At 39.8% G+C, this 20,062-nt stretch overlaps 1 protein-coding gene and 1 non-coding gene across 2 annotated transcripts in view; one reads left to right on the top strand and one right to left on the bottom strand.

The window, feature by feature from the left end:
- PAK2 (p21 (RAC1) activated kinase 2) overlaps positions 1-4,949 on the top strand; it is a 111,648-nt gene extending 106,699 nt beyond the window's left edge. Inside the window, exon 15 of the mRNA XM_059687491.1 lies at positions 1,094-4,949. Within this exon, the coding sequence (XP_059543474.1) occupies positions 1,094-1,180 (87 nt within the window). The 3' untranslated portion in view covers positions 1,181-4,949. The remainder of the gene's footprint in view (positions 1-1,093) is intronic.
- Positions 4,950-19,711: 14,762 nt separating this feature from the next.
- On the bottom strand, positions 19,712-19,815 carry LOC132232105 (U6 spliceosomal RNA). The gene has a single exon (XR_009452262.1). It is a non-coding gene; the product is annotated as a U6 spliceosomal RNA (small nuclear RNA).
- Positions 19,816-20,062: the final 247 nt, after the last annotated feature.

Here is a 20,062-nt window from a genome sequence, read left to right as displayed (position 1 = left end):
TGGAAATGATAATATTTTTGGAAAAAGTTGACTTTTTTGAGTAACAAATAGAAAGTTTACATAGGTCTATTAGTTACATTTCACTGCTCATTCATCACTAGAAGTATGGCAGCTGCCGCAGTTTAAGATTTTATTTGCTGGAAATAAAATGTCCATCTATAATAATAAAAGCGTAATATGCAAATCAGCCAAATGACAGAATAGCAGAACAACTGTCCAGACCACCTTCCAGACTACCATGCTATGACATGCACTGGTGCCAGGCCAGCCAAGGCAGGTGCGATGCAATTGGTTGGGGGGTCTCACCATTGCCCCATAGAGGGAGGCCCAGGCCACCCAGCTGGTGGCACTATGTCGGGTGGGTGGGGCCTCCCTCTGCTGGGTGATCGACCACCCTCTGCTGGGTGATCGATCTCGGGGGGCTGTGATTAATCGCCCCATAGAGGGAGGCCCAGGCCACCAGCCAGCGATGCTGTGGCCAGTGTGCGGGGCCAGCCAATGATTGCCCTGCAGGCCAGCCAAGTGATCGCACCCCATGCCTGTCACCCACAGAGGGAGGTGACCGGTGGCAGGGGAGGGGGGACAGTGCCACACAGATGGCAAGCAGTGGCAGCGGCGGGGGCGGGGCCAGCTGCTAGCAGCCTGGGGAAGGAAAGTCCAATAGGCCCTGATCACTGGCCAGGCCTAGGGACCCTACCCGAGGGGTCCCAGATTGTGAGAGGGAGAGGGTACAGGCTGGGCTGAGGGACACCACCACCACCACGCCCTCCATGCATGAATTTCATGCACCGGGCCTCTAGTTATATTATAATAAGCATATGAGTTTTTGAATGTTATTAATTTTCAGTCGAGTTCTTTGCTAGCATGAGTATCTGGGACATTTAACTGAGATTTTATAATATTAGAAAAACTAAAAAGACTATGCTTTCAACTATAAAAGCAATGTATTGGTTATGCTGATTTTATGCAGGGATGAAATATGTGTTTATTAAATAAATTATGGTCCATTAAAATCTTTGAGTCTTTAATTGAAAGGAAATATTTAGCTTCTAAACTGGTGACATACTTTTTTTTTCTCCCCTCTTTCTGGCAGCATCCCTTCCTGAAACTGGCCAAACCATTATCTAGTTTGACACCACTGATTATGGCAGCTAAAGAAGCAATGAAGAGTAATCGTTAACATCATTGCCATGGCCTCATATTCTTTTTCCATTTTCTAAAAGAAGTCTTTTAATATATGAAAATTATTACTCTTTTGGGGTTTAAGGAAATGGCCTGCATAACATGGAGGAAAAAAGCAAACTACTACTTCCTGAAGACAACCAAGAGAAAATTACAAAACAGAATGACAACTTTCTATTGAATCCCTTTAGGGTCCAAAAGGAATTGTGGACTGAATCACTAGCCTTACTTCTTTCTGCAAACAGCCCATCAGGGCCATTTATCATGCTAGAGATTTGCCTTTTATTTTGCTGAGTTCATTGTAATAGATCACATTCATTGTCCCTTTGGGGGTATTTTCAGTACTTGAATAGTAGATTCGAGTTTTTCAGAGTATTTGTTTCATCTGCTAGCTTTTCTCTCTTTGTAGCTTTCTTTTTCCTTGACTTGCTCCTTTGAGTTGCTTTGAGAAGTTTTTCTTAGGCCTAAATTTGAGGCAAGTTTGATAGAAATTATGTAGCTCCTTATATTGGCAAAGGAGCTTGATATGGTTTAACTTTGTATAGAAGTTAGAACCAGCTATTGTACATGTAATATTTCAGTTCAGAATTTGAACTGGGGGAAGGGAAGAAAAGTATGTGATTTTTACCTTTTTTAACAAATGTGAAAGTCAGTTTTAGAAATTTCATGGTAGTGAAATGTTTGGCATTTGTTACATGTATAGAGAGAAGACTAATAATCTATATTTATAACTAAATCATTGAGACAGAAAAAGAATCCCATTGACTCTCCATCTTTACAGTTGTTCCCTTTTTGACTGTTTCCTCTTCAGCTATGGCTTCTGGAATCAGAGTGATTTGTTCTTGTTCCAACTTTTGTTAGTGCCACTACTTTCCCCTTCTCCTATTTCCCCTTCATTTTGGAAATAAGTTTCTGTATATGTTGTAATTTTAGTTTGTTTTTTTAATTAACCCTCTGTTACCCTACTGCCCCCCCCCCCAACATGGTAAATACTGTAATAACCATTGACTTTTCAGATTTTAGAAATTAACTCTTTTTTTCAGTTTAAAGGAGAAAAATATTTGGAGCTAGTAGAGACAAAGTGAGAGACTTGAACCTTGGTGAGCTCTAAAAAAACTAGCTGAGATTATATTGATGAAAGAGAATTGTCAGTACACAGAGATGGAACTACTGACCAGTAAACTACAGATTTGTTATAAACATTGTTCCCAAACCATTACCAACATTGTACTATCTGAGAACTTAAGTGATAAAGTACTTCTTGATAAATTCATGGATCATTTAAGATGTTGAGTTACTTTGGATTTTTTTCAAATAAGGAAATAATATTCATGTAAAAAACTGGAGAAAGGAAGAAAAATGAAATGTTCTTATTGATAGCAATACCTTTTTTTTTTAATTTTAAAGATTTTAAAAGGTCTGTGACCTGTAGCATTAATTATTAGAGTGCCCTCTCTTCCTTATTCCCTCTCTGTCTCTTCTTCCTCTCCTCTTCCTCTCATTTTTTTTTCAATTGTTTTGCATTTGGATGCAGTATTGTCCCTTCTGGCATGCCAAGAGCCACATAAAAGAGAAACATCTGTGATTTGGTTCTGGAACATGGGAATGTTCCTACCATTCTCCTGATTAAGTTCATACCTACTTGCCATTGTGTAATAGTACAAATCATGAATAAAAATGATTTTGATGTTTTGGAGTACATGGGGGGGGGGATTAATACCATTTTATTTCCTATCATTCCCATCATCTGTGTATAAGATATAGGTATAAGGATAGAAATGGCTGTTCTTTATTGATAGCACAGGAAGGTTTTTTTAAAAAAAGATAAAATAGTTTATGAGACTTTTATCTAGAGCACTTAATGGTCTCTGTTTTTAATTTGATTTTTGATTTCATATTTCTCTGGATTATATTGGCCTTCTATAGTTACTATGAAATTACAGAAACAAGCTAGTTTACTTCTGGTGGAAAGCTACATTGCCTTTGAATTCCAGATTTGAACATTCTTTGTAAATAGTCTGGATGGATTATGGTGAAGAAGATGCTAACAATGAAAACCAACTCGATAAGACTGTGATCATCATGACCACTCTAGATGGCACTTCCATACATAAGTCATAAAGACCATATTCATTGAATACAGTGCCAATGCCCCATTTTTATTCCTATGACTCAACAAAGGTCTTTTCAATTTATAGGAGCAGTTTGGGATTTGTATTTTACAACTTTTGATGGTTACCTGCATGTCCATTGCTGGCAACGGACTTTGTCATTAAAACCTGACTCCTAGGTTAAGGGAGCTACACTGTGGTTTATTCTTTACTTATTTGGATAAACTAACTTGTAATAGAAATATACTTTGATTAATTCTGAAATGTGTCATTTTTAAACAGAATAATCTTAAAAGCAATATGGAATTGTGATTTATTAGTTAATTATAAATTAAAATGTTTAGATCTTATTGAAAGAAAAATTATATCTGAATCAAGGTTCATGTTTTCTAAATACTGCCTTTTGTTCTCACCCATTTTGTCATCACTTTAGAAAGAAAATTCCCATTGAAATCTAAAAGTTACTTTAGTCTTCATGTTACTAGGATAGTATTACTATTGTACTTATTTATTCTATTTTAGACTCTAGCATTCTTAAAGTTTCCTTCTCCTTTTGATCCTTTTGCTGCTTTGGAGGACAGTTAAAACTGGGACACCATGAAAATACTGAGTATTTCATCCTACCTAGAATAGTAAACAAGTAGAGTAATTGTGATAGCATCAGAAACCAAGACTAACACAACTCTCTCTTCATGTGTTGACTGCCTGGCACACAATATAAATTCTCTTTCCTTCCATATATAAATATGAAGCTGCTTATCTAGTTACCACCAGTCCTAAATGAACATGTGCCTTTAGTAAGCAATTTAAAACCTATGGGTATTTTTTTTAGGGCTCACATAAGCACATTGGTTTAAATATACTGTATTCTAACCAGAATAATATTAGATCTGATCAAGCAGTAGCTATAGTTAGAAAAAAGTGAGTGCTTAAAGAATTTGCATCAGTTTTTTAATCTAATAGTTTTAAAATATACCGAGGTCCATATCTAGTGAAATGTCAAAAAATCAATTCTAGCATATAGTCAAAATTCAGATTAGTACTCAATTTGGGGATTTTTAATGGTGGAATTTCATAGTAATATAAAAAAAAAAAAGATTGCCTTCCTTGTCTGTTGCTCCCACAACAGATATTTAAACAAATAAAATCATTTTTCCACAGCACATGTGTATAAGAAAGGAACAAAAACACACACATACGATTTTTTTCCTCAACTCATTTATTGACCACTTGGGCAGAGACAGTGAGGTAGATACTGTGGGAAATACAAAGGAGAATCAAGCACTGGCCTGGCCTTGAGATAACTGAAGTCTCTCATTCACCATTCTAGAAAGTTGCCAAATGAGAGGGAGAAAGAAATGTATGAAAATTTGTCAAGCAAATTTTCATTCTGTATTAAGAAAAGCAGAGAATTACATATTTGGAATTGAACATTTTTTGTTACTTTTTTTTTTTTTTTGGTCTTGGTAAATAGAAATGTAATTAAGTGAAAGCAGCTTTTCTGTTTTGTCTTCAAATTTTATATTGACTTCTATTTTTAATTTAATCCCATTCAATTATTTAATTGTTTCATTGACATTAACTGCTGTATTTGATGACTTTGTTCAATAATTTTGTTCTTTCAGGGCTAGAAATAAACTTTTCTATGTTTATTTTTCCCTTTCCTAATCTTCTTTAAATTAGAATATGTACCTTAAAAGAATAAGTGAATAGGTTTTCGAGAACATTCTAATATTTTTAAGGATAAATGTTTTTTCAAACATGTCATGGCACCATTTTTAATGTATTACAAAGTCCAAATGAGAAAGGCTTCTAGAATTATGGGTAGTAAGCATGAGCCTTCCCTCTTCTAAACCAGGTTCCGAATAAATTTCTTAGGAATGTTCTGGCTATCAGACCCAGTTAAAACACTTCTGACCCATTAGATACCTCCAGTAACTTGGCCTGAAATCCTAATGCTTACCTGACTGAAGTAATAAGAATCATACCAGCATTTCTGTGTTAAATGCACCAAGAGAACTTTGAAAGTACAATACTTTAAGATAGCACTTCATTATAGGCTTTGAAGTAGGAATGTTCGATACCCTGACATAGAGAACAGCTTCAGTATGGAGAGTTCACTATCAAAAACCGAAATTAGCCATAACCGGTTTGGCTCAGTGGATAGAGCATCAGCCTGCGGACTGAAGGGTCCCAGGTTCAATTCCGGTCAAGGGCATGTACCTTGGTTGCGGGCACATCTCCAGTGGGAGGTGTGCAGGAGGCAGCTGATCGATGTTTCTGGCTCTCTATCTCCCTTCCTCTCTGTAAAAAATCAATAAAATATATATTTAAAAAAACAAACAAACAAACAAAATTAGCCCTACCTGGGTTGGCCACATGCTCGATCCCCAGTAAGGGGTGTGCAGGAGGCAGCCGATCAATTCCTCTCTGAAATCAATAAAAAATATATTTTAAAAAAAAAAACTAAAATTATACCTTTTTTTTTTTTTTTTAGCATGGAGTAGAGGGTATAGGCAATGACTGCTTAAAATATATTTTTTACATTGTCAAGCTGTTCAGTGCTATTACATTTGTATTTAATTATAGCAGATATTTAAAACTTTGCCTACGAAAAGTTCAAAAATTCCTGTATGATTGATTTGAAAAGCACTATTTACATTAGCTTAATGCATGTTTTACTACAGCTTTAGTATTTGTGGCATTTTTTTATTTAGGAAACTATTTTTTATGCTAAATTATTTAACAGCTTTTATCTTTGAAAGAGCAGGAGGAGTAGAACAACTAACGGGAAGGTCTTTTTAGGCTTAGTTATTTCAGGTTTTTAACAAAGTAATGTACATAGATTAAAAATTAATACTAATCCTTGCCCTAGCTGGTTTGGCTCACTGAATAGAGCGTCCGCCTGGGGACTGAAGGGTCCCAGGTTCGATTCCGGTCAAGGGCATGTACCTTGGTTGCGGGCACATCCTCAGTGGGGGGTGTGAAGGAGGCAGCTGATCGATGCTTCTCTCTCACGGATGTTTCTAACTCCCTCTCCCTTCCTCTCTGCGAAAAATCAATAAAATTATTTTTTTTAAAAAAAAAAATAATACTAATCTACCCTGGCTGGTGTGGCTCACTTGTTTGGGTGCTGCCCGGTGCACCAAAAAGTTCCCGGTTTGATTCCTGGTCAGGTTACCACTCGATCCCTGGTCGGAGGCGTGCAGGAGGCAGCCAATTGATGTTTCACTCTCATATCAGTGTTTCTCTTTTTCCCTCTCCCTCTAAAAAGCAATAAAAAAATTGTTTTAATCCTTTTAAAAAATTAATACTAATTTTAAAGGACTTGTAATAACAGTGTTAGTTCCACGCTTTAAACTTCCCCACTGCCAAGTCCTCCACAGAAGCACCTGTTTTTAAATTTGAGCTGTTTTTAGCATGCATTAATCTTCACCTTTTTAAAAAAAAATTTTTTTTATTGATTTCAGAAAGAGGGAGAGAAACATAAATAAGAGAAAATCGCCTGCAACCAAAGACATGTACCCTGACTGGGAATCAAACCCTGATCTATCACCAAGTTTTCCCAAAATCATAACAAAATTACAAAAGCACTCTGAAGACTATTTTCTAAACAGTCTCAAATAGTGCACCTCCTCCTTTCCTGGAACTTGACTGGGGCTGTAGGCTGGACTGCTGCTCTCCAGGCCTTTTGCCCCTCTGGCATCTGAAACTCAGTTTCACTTTTCTCCTGAGTTAAAGCCTTTGTTTCCTGACTACCATATCTAATTGCTTGGTTTGTTTCCTTATTTTGGAGAAGTACTTCTTTGACTAGCTTTCTCAGAAAGGATACATATAGGTAAGATTTTAAAGAAAATGTTTCATATTTAACGATACTATAGGATTTTAGGTTGTAAATCATCTTCATTGAGAATTTTGAAGTCACTACTTTTTTTTTTTTAATGAGATGACTTTTTAAAAAATATATTGTATTGATTTTTTACAGAGAGGAAGGGAGAGGGATAGAGTTAGAAACATCCGTGAGAGAGAAGCATCAATCAGCTGCCTCCTGCACACCCCCTACTGAGGATGTGCCTGCAACCAAGGTATATTCCCTTGACCGGAATCGAACCTGGGACCCTTCAGTCCCCTGGCTGACGCTCTATCCAGTGAGCCAAACCAGCCAGGGCAAAGTCACTACTTCTTTTAACCTGCTATTTCTGATAACATCTTTGTATGTAACCCATTTTTCTGCTTCAGGAGATTTTGTTCTAAGTTTTTACCATGAAGTGCCTTGGTGATGGTGCATATGTTTTAATTAGCTTTGGGCATTTGGTAGGCTGTCGTAGTCACAGACTCATTTCCTTCAGTTCTGGGCAATTCTTGTATTATTTAATAACCACATTCTCCCCCCCTTCCCCCCCTAGTACTTCTTTCTGGAATTCCAGCATTAATCATCTGTCTTATCTTTCTCTCCTGCTTACCATCTCTTTGCCTTTTGTTTTTAACTTTCTGAGAGAATTTTCTTGATTTGACCTCTGATCCTTTTTTCGAACGTATGTCAAGCATCACATTTTTAATTTTCAAAAGCTCATTCTTGTTTTCTGATCTCCCTTTTTACAGCCTTCTGTTCTTATTCACAAATTCAATATCTTTCCTGAGGTATTTATTGTGTTTTTTCTTGGTCAGTTCAGGCTGCCATAACAAAATACCATAGGCCAAGTGGTTTAATCAACAAATTTATTTCTCACAGTTCAGGGGCTCAAGTCCCAGGTCAAGATGCCAGCAAGTTAGGTTTTTTTCTGAAGCGTCTTGGTGTGTATGGGCTGTGACCTTGCTGTGTGTTTAGAGGACCCCCTCATTATATGAACACATAGGGAGAGAGCAATCTCTAGTGCAGCGGTTCTCAACCTGTGGGTCGCGACCCCTTGGGGGGTCGAACGACCCTTTCACAGGGGTCACCTAAGACCATCAGAAAACACATATATAATTACATATTGTTTTTGTGATTAATCACTATGCTTTAATTATGTTCAATTTGTAACAATGAAAATACATCCTGCATATCAGATATTTACATTACAATTCATAACAGCAAGATTACAGTTATGAAGTAGCAACGAAAATAATTTTATGGTTGGGGGTTACCACAACATGAGGAACTGAATTAAAGGGTCGAGGCATTAGGAAGGTTGAGAACCACTGCTCTAGTGTCTCCTAAGAACAGTAACCAATCGTGAGGCCCCACCCTCATGACCTCATCTAATGCTAATTACCGCCCAAAGGCTCCATCTTCAAATCCCAATACAGGACTTCAACATAAATTTTGGGAGATGTAAACATTCAAGCCGTAATAGGTCATTTTTTTCAAGTGTTTGTCCGCCCCCCCCCCCCCAGTCTCAACTTGTGTATTTTTTCTTTTATTTGTTTTTAAGTCACAAAGATTTTTTTTTTACAGATGTCTAATGAATGCCCCAGATTAATGATGTTTCTGTACCAACACTAGTATAGCACTGGCACTGCACTAAAGTACTAACTCGTTTACACATTGATTATTTCTCAGTTCTCATTTTGCTCCTAGGATTTTTTCCCTCCCTTTTCCTCCAGGTTCTCGCTCATGACTCCCAACTCCTTTATTCCACCATCTCTACACCTTCTACCCTATCACCAGAATTTTCTCTCTTTGTCTCCTTCCTTTTGGTCACAATGGAAGATGTTCATCTCAGCTGCTAACCCCACCAAAAATCTGTTGTCCATCTTTCACCATCTCCCATGTCCTCAGGCCACTCTCACTTATCCCACCTCACCCTTCACACTCTCTCTCAACCTCAGCAAAACAAGCATATCTTCCTTTTAAAACAAACTTCCTCTGAGTTTTCTTAATTAAACTTCTGGAAAGAGGAGAACAGTTACTGTTCTCCTCTTCATTAGCATGCCGTGTCCGTCCTCAACATGTTATTGAAACTACCCTTACCAACATCACCGATGTCTGCTGAATTCCAGGTGATTCTCAAACCATCAAAAAGATGACTCCCTGAACTGCTAGCCAGTGTGCTCACTGGTGTTTTTGAGAATTCCCGAGGTTCTACTTGTTATGAGACTTCATTGTGAAATAGAGCCCATTTATTCCTAGCTTTTAAAAAAATTATATGACCAGGCATTTATTTGAGCTAAGGTTCAGAATGTGATGTGTAGGTATCAAATTGGTAAGCTTTTAGTAGGATTCTGCTTTCACCATTGAATACACAATATGCAAGCAACTATTGGAGGGGGAGAGTGGTGACAACAAGGGCAAATTCTTAAAAAGTTCTTCACAGTTTGTAATGTACATTGAATAACAGATTTGCCTTCCTGGTAATTTTGTTTAATCTTGAAGTGTTTTCGTTCTTTGAGCTTGTTAGCATGGACACCCAAAGGAGAAAGGCTTATCTAGGAATGTGCTAAGTAGTGGAGAAAGCCAGTTTGGCCTTAAAAAACAAATGTAGATTCTTTTCTTTATTGAGTAAGGTATTACATATGTGTCCTTATCTCCCCATTGTCCCCCCGACCCCCCCAATCAGGCCCTCACCCTCACTCCCTGTTGTCTGCGCCCATTGGTTATGCTTGTATCAAATGTAGATTCTTGATCAGAGATTGAGTTGATGATTACCTATGTCTTTATAAAGAGATTTTTATCAACTCTATAATCCTGATTATAACAATTTTACTTATACATCTTTTAGAGAAAGAGACTAAAAATTTATATTTCCAGAAAAATATGTTCAGTAAATAAGTTACATGTAAATATCACTATTTATATATTCATTTTTCTTTTTTTAATTCCTCACCCGAGGGTATTTTTCCATTGATTTTCAGAAAAAGTGGGAGAGGGAAAGGCAGAGAGAAATATCGATGTGAGAGAAACACATCAATTGGTTGCCTCCTGCACACGCCCCAACCAGGTCCCAGGCCAGGGAGGAGCCTGCAACTGAGATTCATGCCCTTGACTGGAATCGAACCTGAGACCCTTTGGTCTGCAGGTCAACGCTCAACCCCCTGAGCCAAACCGACTAGGGCTATATATTCTTTATATATAACTTTGTAACTCAGGGGTTGAGTATTTTGAAAGGACCAACACTTAGGTGGATATATAATTTCTGTTATACTTGTTAAGAGCTACTTGTCACATTGCCTTATATCAATTCATCCAGTTTGGGTCCTTTAGCAGTTGAAAATATCTTGTTCTAGTTGTGTTGCCTTTAAAAAAAAATAAAATAAAAATGGAGTAACAGTACCATATACATCATGAAAGCATTGCCAAAAAATGTTTTTTCTCTTAATGAATTACTTCACTTTGACTTCTATATTTAAAAACAGAAATGTACCATTTTTACAAACTATTTTATCTGAGCCATAAGGTTAAGGAATGTATAACAGTGCAATCTGATTCTGATTGCTTTATTGTCATTCAAATCTTTAAGGAGGTTTTAGTTGAAACAAACACATTTTAATCACATTCAATATTCCTTACACTTCAGGATACTTTTAAGTTTTTCTGCTAATAACTGTTGAAGAGCTTTGTTTTTCAAATAAACTAAAAACACCTCAACCATATGAGTTTCTACAAGACATTGTCACTATTTTGATGGAACTCGTTTTCTTGTCCAAGACGAAGGTGTCCCTGAAAAATAAGTTTAGACCATGGACTGGGAAATATGAATCAGCCACTTTCATATTACTTGCATTGTCAGCTGCCGGAAGCCGGTCCATCCTTGCTGCTTGACACAGTCGCTGCAGGAAAGAAACATCTGCACAGCATATGTTTCAAGGGACCTGGCGTTTATAGCATACTGTTCTTAATATGTTTGCTCCCCTTAGCGCTGTGTGTTTTAACCAAGGTCACCTCTCCGAGAAAGGTTGTTTCCCCAGGTAGGAATTTTTCCCTGAAGTCAGGGAGGGGATGCCTCTCCTAGAAAGGTTGTTTCCCCAGGTAGGAATTTTTCCCTGAAGTCAGGGAGGGCATGAAACTCCTTAACTAAGTGCCAGGCGGGTAGTTAATCACTACAAACAATCATGCTTAAGCTACATAATCTTTACTCCCTGGAATGGAGATAAGAAACGCCCTAACCTTTGTAATAGAAATTGACAGGATTAAAATCAACTGGTATAAATACGGATGTAACAAGACAATAAACAGCAGAGCTTCTCTGGAGATCAAGACCAGAACTTGGCTGGAGATCCTGGCTAGGCTGCTGATCAACTGAACGCTGTCTCCGTGTCCTTCCTTCTTTGCCGACTCCGTCTACACCTTTGGGGACCCCTGGACCCGCTGGGGTTGGACCCCGGCATCTGGCGCCCGAACAGGGTTCCCTTAGGTAAGTCCCCCCGTACTTGGGACGGATAGGACTGCACCGTAGGGTGCTTCAGACCCCCCCTATAGAGGATAAGTAGGGTAAGCGGGTAGTTAGTACAAAACTTAGATTGACAGGATGGGTCATACTGAGTCTAAAGAAAAAAGACTTTGTATTAATCTTTTAACGCATATGCTTACTAGCAGAATTGGAGTTAAGGTTACTCCCAGTGAGACAGAAAGTTTTATAGAAGAAGTATGTCAATGGCTTCCAGAGGATGGAACTGTTAATTTAAAAACTTGGGTTGAAGTAGGAAAGCAATTAAAGAAACACCATGAATCTGACGAGGTCCTGCCATGTTTCTTTTCCCTCTGGGAATCAATCTGTGACACCTTGGCACCAGAGGCAAAAACGGTTGAACTTTCTCAAAATTTAAATAGTCCCTCGGCTCCACCCAGAGAGGATACATCATCATTGTCTTCAGCTCAATCTAAAAGCAATTTAGCTATGCCTACTGATCGGGAGGAGAATAAATATCATAAACATGACCATTGGTCCTTTCCAGTCAGTAGAGAGGAGAGTGGCCCTCCCATTCAAAACAGGCTCCCCAAATTAGAAAGGAAGCCTAAACCAGGTCCTGTGGCTCCTAGGAGCTCCATGTCTAAATTTCAAAGGGCGATAAGAGAAGCTGAAGCTAATGGAGATCTTGAATTCTCACTCTGCTTCCCAGTTACATATGAGAATGAGTCTGGTGGGAATAGAAACCCCACCTTGGAGCCTATACCTTACAAAGTACTTAAAGAATTAAAATTGGCCTGCTCTGAATATGGACCTCTAGCTCCTTACACACAAACCTTGGTAGAAACCCTAGCCAGTAAATGGATGACTCCTTATGATTGGTCACAGGTTTGTAAATCCTGTCTCTCAGGAGGCGATTACTTATTATGGAAAACTGAATATGATGATCTTGCTAAGAAAGCTGTAGCTACTAGCGAAAAAACCAGAAAAGGAATAACCCTAGACATGATATTAGGAGAAGGTGATTTTAACACGGCTGAGGAGCAAATGAATATGCCCACAGAGGCACTTACCAAAGTAACCAGTTGTGCAGTAAGTGCCTGGAAATCCCTACCTTGTACAGCAGGAAAAACAGCCACCCTTACAGAGGTTAAACAGAAGGTCGAGGAACCATATCAGGATTTCCTTTCTCGCCTCATGCAGGCAGTCAAGAGAGTAATCAATAACAAAGAGGCAGCTGATATCCTAATCAAACAACTGGCTTTTGAAAATGCTAATAATACCTGTCAGGCTTTATTAAGGCCGATTCGCAGAACAGGAACTATAAATGATTTTATAAAACAGTGTGCTGATGTAAGTCCAGCATTTATACAGGGTGTAGCTATAGCTGCAGCTCTCAAAGGGGAGACATACCCTCAATATGTACAGGCTATAGGACAAGCCAGCAATAATACAGGTAATAAAAGAAATATGAACTGCTACTCTTGTGGCTTATCTGGGCACTTTAGCAGAGAATGCCCAAATAAAAATAATAATAATACTCAGGCCAGATGGCAAGCTCCTCGACAGCCTGGAAATAGATTAGGGAATAATATTAATCCTCCAAAAACCGTTTGTCCCCGATGTCAGAAAGGATTCCATTGGGCAAAGGAATGTAGATCAAAATACCATAAAAATGGTCGGCCTTTAAACTCTACAAATAGCTCCCAAGGAGGTTATATCCCATCACCTCAATTGGGAAACTTGAGAAGGGGCCAGCCCCAGGCCCCTGCAATAATAGGGGCATCAACCTTCAACCCCTTTGCAAATTTCGATCAATCAGTGACCTCTTCAGGGCAACCCCAGGCAGTGCAGGATTGGACCTCCACTCAACCACCCATGCAATACTAACCCCAGACTCACCAGTAGTAGCCATTCCTACAGGAGTGTCTGGGCCGCTGCCTGAGGGAACTGTAGGTTTAATATTAGGGCGGAGCTCCACCTCCTTACAGGGGATCTTAGTCATCCCAGGAGTTGTTGATGCAGACTACACAGGAGAAATACAGATTTTACTTTCCCCACCCACCACAACTATACAGATTCAGCCCAACCAGAGAATTGCCCAATTAATCCTGTTACCAATACATAAAATAGGGACAGCTGTTACCCAGGAAGCTAGAGGGGCCGGAGGCTTTGGATCTAGCGATGCAGCATTTTGGATACAAGAAATCCATGCTACTAGACCTACAAAAATTTTACAAATTCAGGGAAAACCAATTGAAGGTCTATTGGATACAGGAGCAGATGTTTCCTGCATAGCAGGGAAGGATTGGCCCTCTTCATGGCCCACGCACACCACCTCCACTTCCCTAGTAGGACTAGGCAAGGCATCTAATGTAAAAAAGAGTTCTCAGATTTTAACTTGGGCTGATGAAGATCAACATTCAGGGACATTCTGTCCCTATGTAATTACGACTATCCCCTTTACATTATGGGGAAGAGATATCTTGTCTCAAATGGGAGTTGTATTATATAGCCCCAGTGATAGAGTAACATCACAGATGCTAGACACGAGATTTAATCCAGGAAAGGGATTAGGAAAGGAAAGTAATACCTCACACTCCTCGACAGGATCTGTAATTGGGGCCATTGCCCTTAGGACTGCTGATCCCATAGTCTGGAAATCGTCACAACCAGTATGGGTTGAGCAATGGCCCTTAACATCTGAGAAAATATCAGCAGCCCGACAATTAATTGATCAGCAATTAGCAGAGGGACATATAGAGCCATCAAATAGTCCCTGGAACACACCCATATTTGTAATAAGAAAGAAATCAGGCAAGTGGAGACTTTTGCAAGATCTAAGAGGCATAAATGCCACCATGGAAGATATGGGCTCCTTACAACCTGGATTGCCCTCCCCTGTGGCAATTCCACAGGAGTATTGTGTTGTTGTTATTGACTTACAGGATTGTTTTTTCACTATACCTCTTCACCCAGCTGATTGTCAAAGATTCGCATTCAGCATACCATCAGAAAACTTTAAACAGCCTTATCAGAGATACCAATGGAAGGTTCTCCCACAAGGGATGAAAAATAGTCCTACATTATGTCAAAAGTTTGTAGATCAGGCATTGCAAGTTATTAGAAAGAAATTTTCAGATCTATATCTTATTCATTATATGGATGATATTTTACTAGCTCATAAAGATCGGGCTACTTTACAGGAAATTCTTACTCAGACCATCCTTGCTTTAGAAGAACATGGTCTAAAAATAGCCCCAGAAAAGATTCAGACTGAACCTTCTTTTTCATACTTAGGCAGAATATTACATACCTCTACTATCACCCATCAGCCTCTACAATTAAGAAAAGATCATTTAAACACATTGAATGATTATCAGAAACTATTAGGTGATATCAACTGGGTCAGGCCATATCTAAAAATAACCACTCTTGACTTAAAACCTCTATTTGACATTTTAAAGGGAGATTCTAACCCTAAGTCTCCCCGACAATTAACTGTAGAAGGAGAAAAGGCTATAGCAAAAATAGAACAGGCCATCAATAAACAGCAACTACAGTATCTAGATTATTCCAAATCTTGGGCCTTAATTATTCTAGCCACTAAATATACTCCTACAGGATGCTTGTGGCAGGAAGGACCATTAGAATGGATACATTTACCTGTCACTCCTAGGAAGATTGTACCACCCTATCCCTCCCTAGTGGCCACTCTCATTATCAAAGGTAGACGACGCAGTATCGAACTCTTTGGAAGAGAAGTTACTGAGATAATAATACCTTATAAAAGAGAACAATTAGACACACTATTACAATTTGAAGAAGAGTGGCAAATAGCTATAGGTAACTTCCCAGGACAAATTTTACATCATTTGCCAAGATCACCTATATTGCAATTTCTCTCCCTACATCCATTTATATTTCCTATTAAATGTTCAAAAGAACCATTATCACCTCCTGCCTCCTTAGTATTCACAGATGGTTCCTCTAATGGTAGGGCAGTAACAATCATTGACTCAATAACCCATGTTCAACAAACTCTAGAGACGTCAGCTCAGAGAACAGAGCTTTTGGCAGTCATTTATGCTTTTGAACAATTGCAACAGGTTCCCTTTAACTTGTACACTGACTCCCAATATATAGTTAAATTATTTCCTCATATTGAGACCGCCTCTCTCCCACAAGGAAGAACAGCCATTTTCTCTTTGTTAACTCAGCTACAAACTTGCATTCACAAACGAGAAAAGGCTTTCTATATTGGACATATTAGAGCTCATTCCTGCCTACCAGGACCCTTAAGTGAAGGAAATTATCAGGCGGATTTACTAACTCGCCCAGTAGTTTGTACAGCTCTAGAAGAAGCCCGGCGGTCTCATGCCATTCACCATCAAAATGCTTCTGCTCTCCGTCTATATTATCGCATATCTAGAGAAGCTGCTCGAAGTATTGTGCGTGACTGCGGCCATTGTCCTACTCATTTTCCTAGCCCTGCTACTGGAGTTAATCCAAGAGGACTTAGACCCTGTGACTTATGGCAGATGGATATTACTCATGTCCCATCTTTTGGCAAACTTTGCTATGTGCATGTTTGTATTGATACCTTTTCTCATGTTATCCTTGCTTCTGCACGTACAGGAGAAGCCTTTAAAGATGTAAGTCAACATCTATTCCAATGCTTTTCCTACCTAGGAATACCAAGGGCACTTAAAACTGACAATGGGCCTGCCTATACCTCTAGAGCTTTTAAAAACTTATGCTCTACATTCGGCATCGCACATACTACAGGAATACCCTACAATCCTCAAGGCCAAGCAATAGTAGAAAGGGCTCACCAAACTTTAAAAACACAAATTAAAAAATTACAAGAAAATGAGTTTAAATATTCCTCTCCTCATCATGTTCTACAACATGCTCAATTTGTAATTAATATACTAAATGTAGATTCTGAGGGAAATTCCCCAATGTACAGGCATTGGAACCCTGATCTATCTAAACCTAAAGCCCTCGTCAAATGGAAAGACTTGCTTACAGGAGCCTGGAAGGGACCTGATGTACTTTTAACCTGGGGGAGAGGATATGCTTGTATATTTCCACAGGACGCAGACTCACCTGTGTGGATTCCAGACCGTCTAGTCCGACCTTATGTCTCACCGCCCGCCATCTCTGCCTCATCATAGCACACCTGACCAGTGCCCGTCTGCAGCAGATGTGCAGCCCTGAGCTGGAACAATCTGTCCATTGGGAGGATCACATGTGCCTCCTTTTTGTCTTTCCACATGTCTCAGCTTTGCCCCACATCTCCTTTCCTTTTTCCTTTTTTTAAAAATCTAACTACTTGTTTGCTGGTTCTTTGGCCTTTCTCCTTCTTTCCTGAACACAGCCTTTTCTAGAATCTCCCTACCCTACTGTTCCAGGAAGGGCACCTCCCTTTTCTGCCATGACTAGGGGGTGTCTAGTATATGTCCCATACATGGAGTTGTCTTGTGCCAAGAGCCTGACATCCTGGGCTGAGAAAGCCCTGTTCCAGGACTCTCCTTTGTCCTGTATTGGCGCCTCTTACCCTTGTGCCAAGAGGGACCCTCTTCTTACAATCCAATTGCCTATAGCTGTTGCCTGAGCTCTCTGTTCATGCTGAGGTTGAAGCCTCATGGTGGCTGGTACCATGGATCTGTCTCTGGCCCAATGGCGTAAGCTGGGCCCTCTCTAGAGAAGAAACCTGAGTTCCCTATGATCAATGCCAGAGCCCCGCCAGCAGGCGAGGGAATCCAAAGGCAGTTGCTGGGCATGGAGGCCAGAGGGACATAGGATATCAAGGAGACAAAACTGAACCTCACATCACCCTACTTGGCCCAGAGATGGCTGGTAGTCAACGACGGGTAAGACTCCACAGGGTGGGGCAACCTAAGACAGGCACAGTCGGGGGCCAGTAGGAGAAAACTTGGGGTGCAACAAAGGTGGGGCACAGACCCCCCTCCCCAATGGTGCAGGGGCTTGAACACTCGCCCCTTCTGATGAAGGTCTCCTGTCCCCATGGCTGCTTCCTGCTTCCCATGCCCAGCTCAGATCGGGACCCAGGTAAAGACAGAGACTGGCTGACAGCAGCTGCCCTCTCACTGCAATAGGACTTGTTTCCCATTTCTACCTGGGACCACAGGGAAAGGGGAAGCTGAAGGAAAGGGCTGTGTCAGGATGCTGCCTTCTTCCCTTTCTTCTCCCTCTTTTTTCTAAACACTTCCATGCCTTGTAGTTCTTTTGCTTTCTCTTCTTTTTCTACTACCCTCCATTTTCAATATCAGCTGGATCCAGAGGGCACAGCTTACTCCTCCTCGGACATCGACACCACCATCAACCACAGCCCTGATGGACCATTTGATGCAGCCCTTCAACTTGCTGACGCTTCGGGAAGCCTGTCGCCAGTGACGCCGCCCGCTAGCCAGACCAACAAAGACAATCAAACCAATAACTTGAGGACAGCTGAAATCCCTTGACTGAAGAGGCTGGCAACCTTCTACAGGAATGGGGCTCCTTCTGCGCTCCATCCACTATGTTTATAGCTATGCTCACTATCATTGCTTGCCACTCTTCTTCCGAGACTTAAATGGCCCAATCTGAGAGGTGGCCACTGATTTGCATGCGTGAGCATTTAAAAAATAAAAAAGGGGGAATTTGCCGGAAGCCGGTCCATCCTTGCTGCTTGACACAGTCGCTGCAGGAAAGAAACATCTGCACAGCATATGTTTCAAGGGACCTGGCGTTTATAGCATACTGTTCTTAATATGTTTGCTCCCCTTAGCGCTGTGTGTTTTAACCAAGGTCACCTCTCCGAGAAAGGTTGTTTCCCCAGGTAGGAATTTTTCCCTGAAGTCAGGGAGGGGATGCCTCTCCTAGAAAGGTTGTTTCCCCAGGTAGGAATTTTTCCCTGAAGTCAGGGAGGGCATGAAACTCCTTAACTAAGTGCCAGGCGGGTAGTTAATCACTACAAACAATCATGCTTAAGCTACATAATCTTTACTCCCTGGAATGGAGATAAGAAACGCCCTAACCTTTGTAATAGAAATTGACAGGATTAAAATCAACTGGTATAAATACGGATGTAACAAGACAATAAACAGCAGAGCTTCTCTGGAGATCAAGACCAGAACTTGGCTGGAGATCCTGGCTAGGCTGCTGATCAACTGAACGCTGTCTCCGTGTCCTTCCTTCTTTGCCGACTCCGTCTACACCTTTGGGGACCCCTGGACCCGCTGGGGTTGGACCCCGGCAGTCAGCCAAGTAAATACTTTTTCACTTTCATCTATGCACATCTTACTACTGATCCACTCAATTTTGTGCCTACTCTGTCCTGTTTTAGTATGTCTTTTTTTTTTTTTTTAATGACAAAGTACAGCTGACCCAAGGTATTACCTCATGAGGTTGAGTACTTGAGTTCTTGCTGCACATTTCTTCATCAGTAAGCATTGCAAGAAATTTTTTCCCCCCTTGGTTTTATATAGTCAGTTTGAACCTCGGGGCTTCTTCTAAATGAAAATAGGCTGTATAATTTAAAATCTTGCTGCCAGTGAGAGGACCAGTTATATTTTCAGTAACCATGCTATTTTAATAGAATGTACTAAAAATTGAAATTGTTACTGTGAATTGGTTATTTTTTGTTTCTTTTGGGGGAGTGATAAAAGAGCCTGCATCATAAGGTAGTTTTTAGGGTCAAATGAATTAATTTCACATAAAATGTTTAGAATGGTGCCTAGCACAGAGTAAAGCATTTGATAAATGTGATCTATCATTGCTTACCTTTTTCATATACTATACCCATCGGACAGACCTTTATGATAATGCGGACAGTCCTTTATGATAATCCAGTAGCATATGGAGAACTAAGAACGCTGCACAGAGCTATTTGCCCTTTTTCCCACCTCTCACCTTTTAAAAAATGTATTCATAATTTATCTTAAGGAAGCATATTGTGAATACTATATGAAGAAGGCTCCAATACATTCTTGTTCAGTAACATTATGAATTTGCATATTTTATAGTATTGTATATCATACATAACTTGAAATATGAGACACTGTGCATTATAGGTTCATTTATTTTAATATGGAACTCTTCACGCACCTGTGTATCATCCTTGTGCGGGAACCATGCTAATCTCTATATTGTTCCAACTTCAGTCTATGTGCTGCAGAAGCGAGCAACATTATAGTCATTTTCCTGAAGGGGATTTAAAAAGAAAAATGTACTTTGGGTATTGGTTTATATATTCAGGGGATGGCAAAAGTAGGTTTATTATTATTATTTCATATCATTTATCTTTTAGGTGATGATGGCTGGTAATTTAACCAACAAAAGTGGGTACTTACACAATACATAATTTTGCCCACCCCTGTATTTTTTTTATAACCCCTGTATATTAATAAGTTTGATGTAACTAATAGGTACCCA

The sequence above is a fragment of the Myotis daubentonii genome, chromosome 3 (assembly GCF_963259705.1).
Source record: "Myotis daubentonii chromosome 3, mMyoDau2.1, whole genome shotgun sequence".
Taxonomy (NCBI): Eukaryota; Metazoa; Chordata; class Mammalia; order Chiroptera; family Vespertilionidae; genus Myotis; species Myotis daubentonii.
The sequence above is the reverse complement of the archived record's forward strand: the minus strand, read 5'-3'. Positions and strand labels throughout refer to the sequence as shown.